The sequence below is a fragment of the Elephantulus edwardii genome, unplaced genomic scaffold (genome assembly GCF_000299155.1).
Source record: "Elephantulus edwardii isolate Elephantulus edwardi_28Jun2011 unplaced genomic scaffold, EleEdw1.0 scaffold00088, whole genome shotgun sequence".
In the NCBI taxonomy this organism is placed as follows: Eukaryota; Metazoa; Chordata; class Mammalia; order Macroscelidea; family Macroscelididae; genus Elephantulus; species Elephantulus edwardii.
In genome coordinates, this window is record NW_006399838.1 from 4990954 (window position 1) to 5007408 (window position 16455).

A 16455-nucleotide genomic window follows, 5' to 3' on the forward strand; every position below is an offset into this window, starting at 1 on the left:
AACTCATAGCAACCCCGTGTACAATAGCTCTGAAGCCTGCTGCTCTGTGCTGAGCCTGTCTCACTGACTCTGATACGCCTACACCCATTGCTCTAGTTACTGGATCAATCCATCTCATCCAGGATCTTCCTCTCCTGCACCCTTGTGAGCATGATGCCCCTCTCCAAGGACCAGTGCCTCCTGGCCACGTGCCCAAGCGTTTGAGATGGAGCTTCAAAATCCTAGCCTCCGGGGGGATCGGCGCGGGTGGGGATGGGGGAATTGTATACCAATGAAGGAATTTTTTTTTTCTTTTCAAAGAGAGGAGCGAACTGGTGGGGAGGGGTGGGCCGGGAGAAAAGTGCAGCAATGAATGAATGGAAATCCAAAATCTCTGTAAATGTTTATTAAAATTAATAAAAATGGGGGCGGGGAATCCTAGCCTCCAAGGAGAAACTTGGCTTCACCCTCTCTAAGACAGACCTGTTTGTGTTCTTGGATGGTCCATGGTATGTTTCAAGACTCTTCTCCAACACCACAACTTGAAGGCATCCATTCTTCTTCTGTTGTCCTTGGTCATTATCCAGCTCTCTGATGCACAGCAAGTAACTGCGAATACTGTGGACTGGATCAGGTGCACCTCAGTCTCTCTAGACTGACCTCGTTGCTTCTCAGCACTCTGGAAAGGTCCCTGAGAGCACATCTACTTAATGCAATTCACATCTTCATTTCCTGACTGCTGGTGCCAAGAGGGTTGATTGTGGAGCCGAGCAAGCTGTAATTGCTAACAACCTCAATCTCTTTTCCATCCATCACGGTGTTGCCAATCGGCCCAGGGTGGGAATCTTTGCCTTTTGATGTAGAGCTTCAATCCATCTTCTAGACAACAGTCTTTGACCTTCTGTAGCAAGTAATTCACGTCTGCCTGTTTGAGCCAGCAAGGTTGTATCATCTGCATAGCATAGATTGTTGATGAGTCTTCCCCCAATCCTGATGCCACATTCCTTCTCATCAAGCCCAGCCTCCCAAATGATCTGTTCTGCCTATAGATTGAAAAGGTATGGAGACAGGACACATCCTCGACACACTCTCTTCCCACTTTTAAACCATGCAGTGTTTTCCTGCTCTGTTCTGAGGACTCCTTTCTGGTCCAAGTATAGGTTTCACATAAGCACAATCAAGTGTTCTGTGATTCACATTCTCCTCAAGGTTAACCACAATTTGTTGTGATTCACACAGTCAAATGCCTATCGCTTTGTAAGAACCAGCCAGCCTAGGTCAGAGGGGTTATTCATGCCCAGATCTACCTGCGGCCCTCGGGCCAAATAAACAACTCTAGCATGCCGGATCTAAAGGAGACATAGACCTCACCTTGGAAATGATCATATTCTGACAGCCTTGTGGTGCAAAAGGAAGAGCAGAGACACTCTGCCCCAAGACAACAGCCCTCAAGTAGGAGCTCAGGGGCAAGAGACTCCCCAGTGCTGCCGGAGACAAAAAGACCTCCCTGAACTGATGATACATGAGAGTTGGACTTGACTTCTTCTAGACGTGAGAAAGAAATCAGCGCGAGAGACCAGCAACCCTGTGTGGTGCAAGACATCACAGAAGTGACTTGTGGCCTAAGCCATCACATCAAAGGGTTGCTGGGGGGAGTGGGGTGCTGGACAGGGAGGAGGGAGTGCAAACGTTGCTAATATTCAGGGAAAGGGAAGGACCACGGCAAACATTCCGGGGGAGGGCACCGCATGGATAGTTATCTCTAAGGGAATGTGTCTTTCATTTGCATATATAGTATTATTTATATTATATACATAAATATTTCATAGAATAATCGACTGTGCATTTCCCATTTTTAAAGTAAAACAGTTGATCAGAAACTAGATGTAATTTGTGCATTTTTATGTGTAACTGTTAAGATAACTGTTCACTTTTGATTTTTACTCATTTTTGCTAACTTAAAACAATTAGCAGAATTAAAGCTCATTAAATGAGTAAACATGGCTTGTTTGATAATGATGGTGCCTCTGTTGCTTTTAGGAATCAGCTATTACGACGCGCTGTGCACAGCCATGGCCGAGGAACTGAATGCCGTCATTGTCTCCATTGAGTAAGTAATTAATACTGAGTCATGGAACTTTTTCATTATTATAAAGAGATTCTAGAGAATAACGCAATATTTGATGGTTGAGGTGGTACAATGAAATGTAAAATAAAAGTTGAAGTGATTTCCTCAAGGTCAGATGCAATATAACCTCAAAAACATATTTCAGATGTAACTAATTTTTTAAAAAAACTATAATTACTTTTTTAGATTGATTTTGGAAACTTCCTGGAAAGAACTTAAGTGAATGTGAATTATCTGCAGTACATGTGTTTGTCCACTTCCTTTTTTAGTTGCTCTGGTAGCCTAATGGTAGGAAGCTGCACTGTAATCCTAAAAGCACACAGTTTGAATCCAGAAGCTGCTCTGTGGGAGATGGATGGGCAGTGTCCTCCCATGTGATACGTGACTTCTGAAAACCCACAGACGGGTTTTCTGTGGCTTGGTTTCTACTCAAAGGCACACAACCACAATTGCCTTTTTAACTTAAAGGATAGTTAAGATTTTAAGGGATTTCATCTCTTTGAAAAAAAATCAGTTGACCATAGGTAGATGAGTTGATTTCTGGATTCTCAATTCTATTCCATTGATTTATGTGTCTGTAGCTGTACCAGTACCACGCTGTCTTGACCACCACGACAAGTGTAGTAAGATTTGAGATCAGAGAGTAGGGATCCTTGTTTCTCTTTTCCAGTAGTGTTTTGCTTATTCAGTCTTGTTCCATTCCAGATAAAACTGGAAATTGCCTTTTCCATCTTGTCATGGAATATAATTGGTATCTGTATTAGGATTACATTGACTTTGTAGATTGCCTTTGGTAGAATTGTCATTTTCATAGTATCGAGTCTTCCGATCCATGAACATGGCAGAACCATGATTCAGACATGGACGCACACCCATGTTTATTTCTGAATTATTCACAGTAGCAAAGAGATGGAAGTAACACAAGTCCTTACTGACAAACAAATGGATAGAAAAACTGTGATACAGTCACACACTGGAATATTATGCAGCCTTGAAAATACATTGAACTCGTAAAACATTACACAACGTGTGTGAGCCTGGTGGACATTATGCTGAGTGAAATATCTCAGTCGTGAAAGGACAAATACTGCATATCACTGCTATTATAAAATAGGACTGACATGGGGAATTGGACAGAAAATAGGAAAGAGTGACTAGATATTGAACACTACTTGGAACAGATGCAGAGAAGAACATCCAAAAGGAATATATGATTGGGGATTAGGTATTTGACAATAATCTGGAACAAAAGGTTACTGGGAGAGGGAATAGAGAGAGAGGGAAGAAAATGTGCAACAATGAATGAATGAAAATTTTAAAAAAATATTAAAATCTTTAAAAAGATTGATAATCTTTCCTATTGCCATGTGAGAAAAGTTATTCTGACGACTGCCTCCTGGTCCAAGTATAGGTTTCGCAGAAGCATGATCATGGTGTTAGGTTTCATGATTTGGATTGTGTGGTTGGTAACACATGTTCAGTAAGTTTGAGTTGATGTAGCTATTAGTATCATTCATTTTCTCTCATTGCCATTGAGTCAGAACTGACTTATGACTGACCATCAAGCGGACTTTCAAAGGCTGGAGATGACAGAGGAGCTTGCCCGTTATTCTTCCTCGATACATCTGGTAGATTCGAACCATTCACCTTTGGTTTGTCAGCACAACTTCCTAACGCTAGGCCATCAGTAAAATATTATTACGGTTTTGAACTATCTCTATTAGTTCTATATTAGCTCCTTTTCAGGACAACTACGAACAATGAGAACAAGAATGATAACAATTATAGTGAAGTAACAAAAATCATCATTCCTGTTCTGTGCCGGGCCGCACCTTCTACCCATTGTCTCACATGCTTAAGATCTCAGTTCAAGAATTTCAAATTGGAACTATACTCTTACTTTAGTTCTTTCTTTCAAAAGCCATCCTTAATATCTGACAGAATATATGCATAATTTATCTATGTGTTTATTGTCATGGGTGGAGAGAGACAGCACAGCTTCATGAAGGCAAGCAAGTGCCTGGGGAATTGTCTATATTTTTTCATTGCTAAGCCATCAGTACCTAGTCAGATCCCTGACATGTAGTGTGCCTTCATCGACTACTTATATGAATAAGGGAATAGGTGAATGAATGGGGGGAAAATACCACTTACTTCTTATACAGTATGTAAGATGCATGCTTTGGTATCTTCTTCATAAATGAACGAATTGAGGCTCTAAGAAGATAACTGGGGTGGTGTTAGCACTAGGCGTTGCCCTGGCAACCCGAAGGCACATGGTTTAAATCCCCCAGCTGCTCTATGGGAAAAGGAGGGGCAGTCTCCTCGTGTGGGATTAACGGCCGGTGAAAACCTGCAGGAGGGTCACTCTCGGTCAGTAGACTTGACCGTACACAGCAACCACAAGATAGGTAACTGCGTGTGGCCACACAGCTAGTGATCCGGGAATGGGGATTTGGGTGCCATTGTCAAGTCCGGGCTAAAGACACCTAAGGATGCTGAGTGACAGAGCTGTAGCCATTCCACACGCTACCCAGGTCCGGAGTTTGTGCAGGTTTTCCCTTCCATCGTCTTCTCTCTGCCACTTTTCTCCCTCTCCTTGACTTTGCCTCATATTCTCGTCTTAGCTCTCTAGGTCCGAGATCTAAGAGAATTTCTCCTTCTCTAGTCTCTGGCTAGGGTTGGGTCTTAGTCAGCAGAAGCACCCCAAGTGGATGGCTTTAATACACATAAATTTGTTCTCTCATAGTACAGGAGGCTGGAAGTCCAAACTTAGGGTGCTGCCTTCAGGATAAGGCGTTCTCTGTCTCTGGGGGCTCACAGCTTGGAAGGGAGGCTCTTGTTCCCTTTCAGCGTCTATGGACTTGGCATTCCTTGGAGGTCCCCATGTGTTTGGGACGTTCCCAACTCAGGGACACTGTGTCCAAAGGACACATTCCACTCCTGCCTCTTTGTTCTCTTCTGGATTAATAAGTCACTTTGATCCTTGCTTCCTTGTTTAATTTCTTTTATATCTCAAAAGACTCCAGATGTAAAGTAATCATGTAAATTGATTGTGTCTGCCTCATTAATGTAACTACTTCTAAGTTGAGTGGCCAACTCAAAGGCATTCAGTTACCAGCTATTCCAAGGAGAAAGCTGGCAACAGCCTCTGAAAACTCTGAAAGGTCAGCTGTGAGTTGCTTTTGACTTTACTGCAGATTAACAACAACAATGTTGGAGAGTTTAGGATTTACAGCAGATAGGATCATTACATCAGATTGTAAAATGGAAGAGTTACTTAATGTTGAGAATCATGGCCTGGAGAAGTTGACATGTTTTGGGCACACATGGTTTAACCCTTAACAGGCTGGTCTAGGCAGCTCTGACTCTATGACCAGATGCCCTGACAGTCATGTGAGTGGCATTATAACTTTCACCTCACTGAGAATTCAGGGTCAGACTGCCCTGGATAGCTCCCTAGCCCTTCCTGGATCCGTATTCAGACTTCCAAAATCAAGCAAGGCTGTCAGTGCCGTTTTGCAATGAAAGAATCTTCAAGTAAAAGATGACATCATTTAGCTCCGGCAGCTAGCCAGAAGAAAACAGGGATGTTTAAACAGCTGCGGCCTCGCCACAGAACACTTTTTCTATAACTTGGCGCCTGGGAGGTGGTGTCGGGGCTCCTTCAGTGGTTTCCTGGTTAACTTCAACCCTTTACAGGCCTGAGCCAAGGTGGAAAGCTGGCCTTGCTGCGTTTATTACCGTTACCACTCCCCAGTACAGACTCACCCTCCAGGCCTTCAGTGCGGAGGAATGGTTGTTTGCTGTCCACGTGGAACACCCTCTAGTGAGTTTTCAGAGGCAGTAAATCTCAGGGGAGGAGAGTGCCCATCCTTCTCCCACAGAGATGGATTCCAACCAGGTGAGAGGTACCCATAACTGGGGATTTATCGCAGAACATACAGGAATGATTGATCGATCGATTTTTTAATTCTTAGTGCTGCTGGTGTGGAAATACTCAAGTGGCTGGCTTCAAAGAACAGATTGATATTCTCACAGTTCTGGAGGTGAAAAATCCAAATTCAAACCAGGGTCTGGACTGCGATGATTCTTTCCACATACGTAGTTGCAGGAGTTCCTTGGGTCCTTGACTTGTAGATGATTCTGAAAACTTCCAGGGAAGGATTTAACTCAAAGTGAATTTTCTGTATATGTGAATCGTGCCTTTTTAAGAATCCACCTTTCTTGTTGTTGATTGCCGTCAAGTTGAGCACAACTTCTAGCAACCCTATGAACAAAAGACCTGATGCCTTTCTAGAACTATCGTCATTTATCAAAGTTCATAGAGTTTCCAGAGGCATGTTGTTTAGGAAGTGGATACCACTTCTGCTTCCAAACCTGTCTTAAACTGGGAGCTCCACCAAATGGTGTTCACAGTGGGTAACTGTATGACATTTGACACCCCAGTGGCACAAGGTTCAGCATCACAGCAACCCCAGGTTGCCTCAGTACAGGTGGCTTCAAACCATCTGCCAATGGATTAGCAGTGCAACTGCTAACAGTAACTGCTAGTAGGCGACCAGAGCTGCCTATCCTACTTGGGTAGGCTTTAATTAACCTAATAAAGAAAACACATTTTTCAAGCTAGATTACTTCCACAAAAATTGAGGTTAGGATTCCCACTCATATTTTGGGCAGTTTAATCTATAGAATTCCTCTGTTTGGCCTCTCCTAAAATCTGTGTCTTTAGGAGTTTTTGTTGTTGTTTTTAAATAACTAACACATAGAAGAGGCCCTTTATTCTGACCTTTTCTTTGTGCTCGATCAGTACAGTGTAGCGTTCAGAGCTGCGGGTAAGTGCCGTCACTCACGGGCAGTGTGTCTTCTGACGTGCCACTTACCCTCACAATGTAGCTGGCTGTCCTCTGGAAGCAGAAGCCACTGCTTGCGTCCTTTGGCTTCCCAGCACCTAGAGCAAGATTGAGAAGATACAGGATCAGTACAAACACTTTGAGTGCAGTTGATGACCTCGAAGAGGCTGTAGACCTTTTGGTTGCATTGGAAGCAACTCATAGCTGACACCCCCCCCCCCAGGGGGTTTTCAGAGAAAATCACCCGGGAGGAGATTGCCCATCTCTCTCCTGAGGAGTGGACGGTGAAATTGAACTCTGTCCTTTTGGGTGGGCAGGGCATCCCTTTGTCCAGAGCACTCCTCAGTCAGATATGACACCTTCTCTAATTAGAAAATTGAGTTAAAAAAATCAAAACTAAGCAGGCTAGAAGATTGGTACTCTTTTCCACAAAACACAATGATTCAATTTCTAAATCTGTTCATAAATGTGGCTTTGGAGATGACAACATAGTTGTTCGCAGAATTAATGAGAGAAGGTTTCCAGCCCCCAAGAAGCCACCTAACCTCTGCTCTGGTTGGCACGTAACATCATGTGTCTGAAGAGCTCTTGGAAAGTATGTTTGCAAGTCCAACTTGGCAACCTGTCTGTTCTCCCTGACTTACCTTTCTCCTCTTGGTTTTCTTTATCCCATAAATGCTTAGTAGAATCCCACCATGTGCCCTGTCTTTTGTTCACTTCTGATGCCATAGTGTAATTCAGATGGAATTCTTGCCTCATGAAGTTGACAGTCTACGGTGGGTGGGGGCAGGGAGACACCTTGGACAATGAAATACCCGTTTGGTACATGACGTGAAGTAGAAGGGTAAGTAGCAGAGTAGGCATGTGACAGGCAGACTCTTACCTAGGTTGAAAGATCAGGAAAGGCATCTTAAAGTAGGTGATGCTTGAGTTGAATCTCTAGGGATGTGTATAACCTCGTTTGACAAAGTGAGTCGGTCGTGGAAATACAAAACAATTCATTAAGAAGGCTTGGAAGGAAGGGGAGAAGCATTGAGAGTGAAATATGAGAGAAGGTAAATGAAAAAAACTTAGGCTTCCTGTGATGCCTGATGTTGAGGGTCTTTGGGAGGAGGGTGGCCCCCTGTTTTTCCTGAAATTTCACCTTCTAACAGGGAGGCTGTCAAAGGCCAGCTGTTCTTTTCCTCAAGGGCCATAGGAGTAGGAGCTGGTGTCATGGCTTTGCTTCATGCAGTGCGACCTTAGGCCACCTTACGGTTTCAGAAGCAAGGGTTGTTGCCAGCCCTGGTAGTGGAATCACCTTACGTAAAATCACCTCTCAGACTTACTGCTGTCGAGTAGAAACTGACTCCTAGCTGACCCTCCGGTGGGTTTTCAGAGGCTGTGAATTGCCTGGGAGGATTCCTTATCTTTCTCCTACAGAGCAACTAGTGCACTTGAACTTTTCCTTTGGATCCATAGCTCAGTTCTTCACCCGTAAGGCAACTGGAAATCCATGGTTTCTGTCACTGGTGCATCGTACTATAGAAACTAGAGGTTCACAGTGCCATTTAGCAACTACGTGGTACCTTTTTTTAACCTCCAGTTTCTATCTTAAAACGCACTACTTGAACTATATATGACATATGGGAATAGGAAGACTTACTTTCTTTAAGTTACTAACAAAGTATGTATATTGAATATTATTAAACTCCTCAGTCTATTTACCTTGCTTTTTTGTACATGGAGAACTGTTTCAAGTTGTGGCTTCCTTGTAATTAAAACTTTATTACGCCCATAAACTCTCTAAGATGACTTGGAAAGAATCCCATTTGAACTTGCCTGGAGAATTGGAAACTTTACAGAGCTGTAAAGAAGAATGCAACTAACACGGACAAGAGTGCTTACCGTAGTGTGTTGCTAACAGAATTTTATAAGCAGGGGAACTTTTATGCCTCTGTTTTTGTCGTCCATAAAATGAGGTGAGTGCAAACCGACAAACCCACGGTGCTTTATTAGACTCAGCACCACACGCGTCTTTATTGTTAAGTATAAAACATCTGACCAGCACTCAGTGCCAGGGACCTGCCTGACTTCCCTCTGCACTTTTCCTGCTCTTTGCCAATGTCAGTGCCACTGAGTCAGAACAGACCCATCACCGACCTTCCAGTGGATTTGCAGAGGCAGTGAATTGTTCAGGAGGGGATCCTGACTCGTCTCTGCACCTGGGCAGCCCTGTTGTTGTTAGGTGCCGTTGAGTATGACTCATAGCAACGCTATGAACAGCCTCTGAAACCTGTCCCATCATGTACCAGCCTCATCATCTGAGACACTAGGGTCCATTGCTGAAAGGACAGTGTAGCCATCTCATTGGGGTCTTCCTCTCCTGTGCAGACCCTCCATCCTTCCAAGAAGATGTCCTTTTCCAGGGAATCACCTTGGCTAGCTACATGTCCCAAGTATGAAAGACGAAGGTTCACAATTCTTGCCTCCAGTGGGCAGTCTGGCTGCAGCCTTTCCAGGAGAGATCTGTTCTTCTGGCTACTAGGATATTAAAGACTCTTCTCCCACACCACAGTTCAAAGGCAACAGTTCTTCTTCTGTTATCCTTCTTCATTGTTCAGCTCTCTGATGCATAGCTGGAGATTGAGAAGACTATGGCCAGAATCAGACACACCTTAGTCTTCAAACTGTTATCATTGCTCTTCAGTATTTTGGAGAGGTCCAAGACAGCAGACTTCTGTAATGCAATATGTCTCCTGATTTCCTGGCTGCTGGTACTAAGAGTATTGATTGTTGATTCAAGCAGGATGAAATCATTGACAGCTTCGATCTTTTCTCCACCTGCCATAACGTTGACTGTTGGTCCTACGGTGAGGATCTTTGCCTCCTTTGTCTTTTTTGTGTTGAGGTATACGAGCAGCCCAGGAGACTGGTGAATCAGATTCCTCAGGAGTTCCTCTTCCCCCTAAATTTTGCTCAAACTTGCCTCTTTATTCATTCTAGGCTAAACTAAATAAACTTTTTAAAAGGACATCACAAATGTTTTAATACTGCAGAAGTACTTGTTACTCCTTTGAACAAGTAAGCAGTTTTATTAATATCCTTAGCTGTTAACAAAGGCTGGTTGAACTCACCTGACCCTCTGTCTGAGAACAGCATGATGATCTGTTTCTACAGAGATTACAGCCGTGGGAATGGCGTGGCAGACTTCTGTTTGGTCCTGTCACCATCCAGAATCACGTCGATGACTATGTTTGGTTTTTCGTTTTGGAGATACAAGTATCACACACACTAACTGCTGAGCTCACTCAGGGCTGTCAGGTTGACCTTGACCTGTGCAAAGTTCTCAGAGGCTGTACGTTTCCCAGAAGATTGATCATCTTTCTCTCAAGGAGCAGCTGGTGGAGGCGAACTGTGTGCGTTTGGGTTGACAACAACACACACACACGATGGGAAAATCTTCTGTGTAACAATTTACAGCCTCTGGAAACCTGCCAGAGGGTCAGCTTTGAGTCAGTTCTAACTCTCCACAGTCCACAACAGCAGAGCAGTAAGACGCGGTTCCGCCAACACAAAGGTCTGTGGCTGGAAAAAGGTAGGCAGCCTCCGGTTCGAATCCACCAGATGCTGTGCTGGAGAAGGAGGGGCAGTCTCCTCCTGTACCAGTCAGATCTGATTTGACAATACACACACACCAAATAATAACTGTTTTTAAAAAAGGTAGGCAGTCTCCTCCCGTGCGATGTACAGTCTCTGGAAACCTGCTGAAGGGTCAGCTATGGGTCAGTTCTGACTAGAGAGGACATAAAACAATGATGAGAGAGAGAGAGAGTGTGTGTGTATATGTGTGTGTCTGACAGCCCTAGTCTAAGAAGCAGTGCTGCAGTCCCCACAAGCATGGTTTTACTTAACAGATTCAATCTTTATCTATGAATTGCTCTTTTTTTAAAAATTTTATTATTTTTTGTGCATGTACCGTCAAATCAGATCTGACTGGTATAGGAGGAGATTGCCCCTCCTTCTCCAGCAGAGCATCTGGTAGATTTGAACTGTGTACCTCTGGAATTGCGGTGCAGCTTCTTGCCACTAGGCCACTCTTTTTTAAGCATATTTACCTATGTCTTCTTGCCTTAGTTTTGTAGTAACATCATTCACTACTCCTCTGCAGTTTATGACCTTGTAGGACAGTTAGGGTGGAAGTTGGCGTTTCACAAAAACAGAGGCCGCAGGTACTCAACACCTGTGACCACAGACTACCCTGTGGGATCTAGAACCGCCCACACCTGAAACCACTGGAGCTCTTGGTAGATGTTGCTGTCACCCAGGGAAGGAGGCACCAGGCGTGTTTGGGCTTCCTGTCTGTTTACCCTTAGGTTATCCGAGAGGTTTGCTTCTGAGTGGGTGGAGTCGCCGTAGATAAGGCTGGGTGCCCGGGAGCTGCCTTCTGTTTATGGAGATATGTCCTAGAAAGGCTTCAGCTGTGCTCTTCACAGCCACACACCCTTTAACAGATCACAGTTTCACACTCCAGTCACCCTGTGTCTGGGATTTTGGTAACACTTTCTGACATTTGTCAGTGTGCTTGAATATTATTCTTGTTTGTTGTTGTTGTTAAGTGCCCTCGAGATGACTCACAACGACCCTATGAACGAAAGACCTGGACACTTGTATAACTTTCTTCATTTCTCCACGTTCATAGAGTTTCTGGAGGCAAGCTGTTTCAGAAGTGGATGCCACTCCCAGTTCCAAGCTTGTTTTTTGTTTTTATTTTTGATGATGATTTTGTATGTGTGTTCCGTCAAATTGAATCTAACTGGTACAGGAGGAGAGTGTCCCTCCTTTCTCCAGCAGAGCATCTGGTGGATTTGAACTGCCCAAGCTTGTTTTAATCGGGGAGTTCCACCAAGCACTGACAACCATGAATGACCATTATCGCATTTGACACATCAGTGTCACAGTGTTCAGCATCACAGAAACCCAACCACAGGTTACCTTGCAACCAAACTGATTCTGACTTGTGGGACTCCTCTGTGTAGCAGATGAGGGCTGCTCCGTAGAATTTTCATTCATGGCTGTAATCTTCAGGGAAACAGTTTGCCAGGCTTTTCTTCTGCAGCACCAGTGGGTAGGTTTGAACCACTAGCTTTTGTTGTTGTTATTATGTGCATGGAATCAGAACTGACTCACAGCGGAGCCCCCTTACCCACTAGAGCTCCCTCACCAGCCTGTAGTAAAAAACCCACAAACAAACCCCAAGACCCCTGTTGCCATCACGTTGATCCCAACTTTAAAGTAACAGTGACCCCATCGGATGGGATTGAGAGGCTGTTAGCATATTTGCCCCCATGGATAGAAAGTCTGTGACCTATCTAGATGGTACAAGACATGCTTACCAAGGAAACTTTCCATGATAACAGTCAGAAAACATTTTTTCTAATATAAATATACAGAAGATTTTCATTGTAATCAGCGGTTTTGCTACAAAATTGGTTGATGTTAATTTAGAATGTTCCCAACATCTCTAATAAAACGTTGTTGTAGTTGACTCAGTGACACTGAACAACGACAGATAGTTTTGAAGTGGATCTTTTACTTCCAAGTCACATCAGTTAAAAACATAGATGAAGCAGATTTGTCAAAGTCAATGTAGATATTAAAGGAAAACGATTTTGGTCCTTGATTCAGTGTATGTGAATTCATTTTTTCATGTGGACTTAATGAACTTCAGGGAGCTCTGGTGGCCTAGTGGTCAGGAACTGCACCGCAATCCCGAAGGTGTGTGGTTTGAATCCACTGGCTCCTCCGCGGGAGAAGGGCAGGCATCTCCTCCTGTGAAATTAACTACCTCTGAAAAGTCACTGGAGAGTCAGCTGTGGATGGCTTCCCACCTGACAGTGTTCAGCAACAATAACAAATACACGCCAGGTGTTTCTGATGCCTGTTAGCTCACATGTTGAGATGAGCGTGGAATCTATGCAAGCCGACTGTCCCATCTTTCCTTTACAGAGCGACCGTTGGGTTTGAACTGCAGACCTCTGAGTTACTGCTGCCCAGAGATCTCCGCGTTAGGTGAAGTCTTAGGAATCTTGGCGACTGGGGCTCAAAGCTTTCTCAAGGGGCCTTTTCTTTTTAAATGATGGTAAATGTGTACATAGCACAGCATTTGCTACTTTAATAGTTTTCACATATGAAATTCAGTGTGATGTAATTATGTTCATCTTATTGTCAGGGTGCTGTTTCATGAAACGAAAAGGAAGACCTGCTTCCTCTCTTATTCACAAACTCTCTCTCTCTCTATTTTTTTATAGCATATTCTTTCCATTTAATTTCCCCATTAATTCATTGCTGCACATTTCCCTCCCTATCCCCCCTCCCTCCAGTTTGTTTTTCTCTTTTAATGAAAAATAAATTTCTTTCATTGTTACACGACCCCCCTCAGTTCACAGTCCACTTTAGTGTTCATTTCTTTTTCTGTAGTCTTATCATGAAAATAATCCCTAATCCTATATTCCTTTTAAACAGTTCTCTCCCTCATCTGTTTCCATGCAGTATATATTACTTATCCCCTTTTCTTAGGTTCCCCTCAATCCTGATGTCAGTCCCGTATTACAACAGTGGCACTATGCAGTATTTGTCCTTTTGTGATGGAGATATTTCACTCCACATAATGTCCTCCAGGGTGACCCATTTTGAATAATATTTCACAAACTATATTTTTAAAGACCAGAAAAGAAAAAAAACAAACAAACCCATCCACTCATCGTCTTTCTATTGTCATTAAATTTTATTGAGTTTTCTTGTTGTAGAAAATAACCCTTTTGTCTATTAGAAGAATAAATTGATTATCCCCCTCAACTATTATTATTTGGTGCCATCAAGTTCTCTATGACTGATAGCAACTCTGTGAGCAACAATTCTGACAATTGCCTTGTCCTCTACCGTCCTCAGGATCTCAGACACACCGGAGCCCACTGTTACAATCTCTGTGTCACTCCTCCTTGTTGGAGGTATTCCTTTCTTTCAGACCCTCCGTCTTTGCTAGCATGATTTCTTTCTTTTTTTTTTCTTGTAAGAACTGAAACAAAGGTGTGTGATACTGTGCCTTTTCACAAGGGAACACAATGTAGAGTTAACTATTGATTCACTTTCAGATGCCTTGTTTGGTGGTCAAATCACAGCCAGGCAGCACAAGCCCACCAGCTGCTCCTCTGGAGAAAGATGTGATTTACAGCCTCTGAAAACCCCTGGCTGGAGGCTCGGACGGCTGTGTGTCAGTTACGACCCGGCCGTACTGAAGTAGGTGAGGGACCTTTAACTGAAGATGAGTCAGGGCTCTCCAAGACCTGGGGGAAATAAACCAAATACGTGCAAGAGAGTCCTCTCCAGCTCACAGTGTCTCTATGTGTTGCAGAGTAGAATTGTGCTTTATTGACTTTTCAAAGCCCTGCTTATTTGGGGAGTAGATTGATAGCTCTGTCTTCTGAGGCACCTCTGCGTGGGCTCAAACCCAGTGTTTCAGTTCATAGTCAAGTGTGTAACCACTCGCACCAGCCAAGGGCTCCTGTGAGTGTCCTCTGAGAGTCCTAACCTATTTCTGTTCCAAGGATGACTTTCTTGGATTCCTGTTGGCAGATGGGGTTTTGTTTTTGCAACACTTCATCTCACACTTGCTTTATCTACATGGGAGTATCGTCCAGAATACCATGTACGCCTTTCACTCACTTGGCATTGTTTGTGGAAAGAGCATTTTCCTTCTCCACAGCTGAAGAATATGCAGATGGGGCCAGCACTCAGAAGACTAAGGTCATCCCAGATCTGTCTTTATGGCATCCAGTTCACAACCACCAACCTTGAAAAATTTGATAGGAAAACTTAGAGGACAGAACATTCATGACAGCAGGGAAGAAACAACGTTGAAAGGAGAAGGATGGTGTGACCCAGAGAAAGTACATGTAGGAACCATTGCAGTGCCTAGTGCTGTGTTTTCTTCACAACAATAAAAGTCAAGTTACTCAAACACCCTTGTCCCGTGTGCCAGGGATCATGCTGTGTGGTTTATTTTGAGAAGATTGCAAAACCATTGAAATTAGGAAAAAATACTCTGGGATGTTGGAAATAGGCCGTTTTGAGAATGCCTTGCTCTGCTGAAGTTATAAGAGCAAAGCTGTGGATGTTGGTAAGTGCTGTTGAGTTTCCTATGTCACATAGCAACCCTGTGAACAGCTGATCAGAATGTCGCCTTCTCCTGTGCCTGCCTTGTGATCTCTGCCACGCGGAATCCCATTGTGTTGGTCCATCTCATTGAGGGTCTTCCCCTCCTTTGCGGACCCTCGACCTTTTCCAGCATGAAGCTTCTCTTAAAGGACTGGCTCTTCCTGAAAATATGCTCAAAGTGAGTGAAATGAAGTTTTATCATCCGTGCTAAGGAGTGCTCTGTTGCAGACCGAGGGTAATTTTATAATTATTAATAATGAGACAGACAGGCAGGAATGAGATAGAGCAGAGAGCATAAAATGGGGGGCCAGCAGTTCTCAACTGAAGACCCCAAGCCAAGCTTCTCTGTGTATTTCTTGATAATCAGGGGAAGCAAATCATAAAAGGAATTCCTTGTAAATGAAGCTGAATTTTTCTCTATTGTCAACCTAATGCTGTAGCTCAGGAAGTATTTCCTAGGAAGTAACACTCCCTCTTGGGGGGGGGGGGCTAGCTGTCTCCTGTCCACAGGGAACAAACAGCTCATTTTCTGGGATCTGCCACAAGAGAAATCCTAACTTATAAATTTGTAATTCCTTCAATTCCTGAACAAGGATTTTCATATAATATTTGTTATAAAGTTTGGCTTCCCATAGTGCTCTGGTAACAATTCCCCCAGACAGATCTGTTTGTTCTTTTGGCATTCCATGAGATATTCCATATTCTTCTCCAACAACACAACCCAAAGGCGTTGTTTCTTCTGTCAACCTTATCCATTGTCCAACTTTCAGATACATAAGAAACAATTCAAAATACTATGGTATGAATCGAGTGTACCTTAGTCTTTAAACTGACATCCTTGCTCACTAGAATTTTGGGGAGATCTAGACAGCACATGGCCCCAGTGCAGCACATCTTTTGATTTCTTGACTGATGCTTCCATGGATGCTAACTGTGGATCCAAGGAAAATTAAATCATTGACAACGTCACTCTTTATCTATCATTGTATTGCCTGTTGAGCTAGTAGTGAGGGCTGTTGTTTTCTTGATGTATAAATGGAACCATATTGAAGTCTTTGATCTTCTGAGCGAATGCTTTCAATCCTTCTCCATTTCTGTGTTACACATGTTGATGAATCTTCCTTTGATCCTGATGACACATTCGTCTTCATATCATCTGTGTATGTAGGTTATTATATATTCATTATGTATATAATAACATTTATATAGATTTACCTCAACTCAGTTCAACTCATTGCCATTGAGTGAGAGCTGGCTCGTGGCTGAGCCTCCCGCAGATTTTCAGAGACTGTAACTCAC

The 16455-nt window shown here is 43.4% G+C and overlaps 1 protein-coding gene across 2 annotated transcripts in view; it reads left to right on the top strand.

Moving 5' to 3' along the window:
• The window catches only part of NCEH1 (neutral cholesterol ester hydrolase 1), an 83420-nt gene that overhangs the window by 57199 nt on the left and 9766 nt on the right, over positions 1–16455 (top strand). Inside the window, exon 3 of one of the 2 annotated variants that reach the window (XM_006890346.1) lies at positions 2027–2089. In XM_006890346.1, the coding sequence (XP_006890408.1) occupies positions 2027–2089 (63 nt within the window). Of the gene's footprint in view, positions 1–2019; positions 2090–16455 lie in introns of both variants that reach the window. The other variant, XM_006890347.1, reaches the window with a different exon arrangement.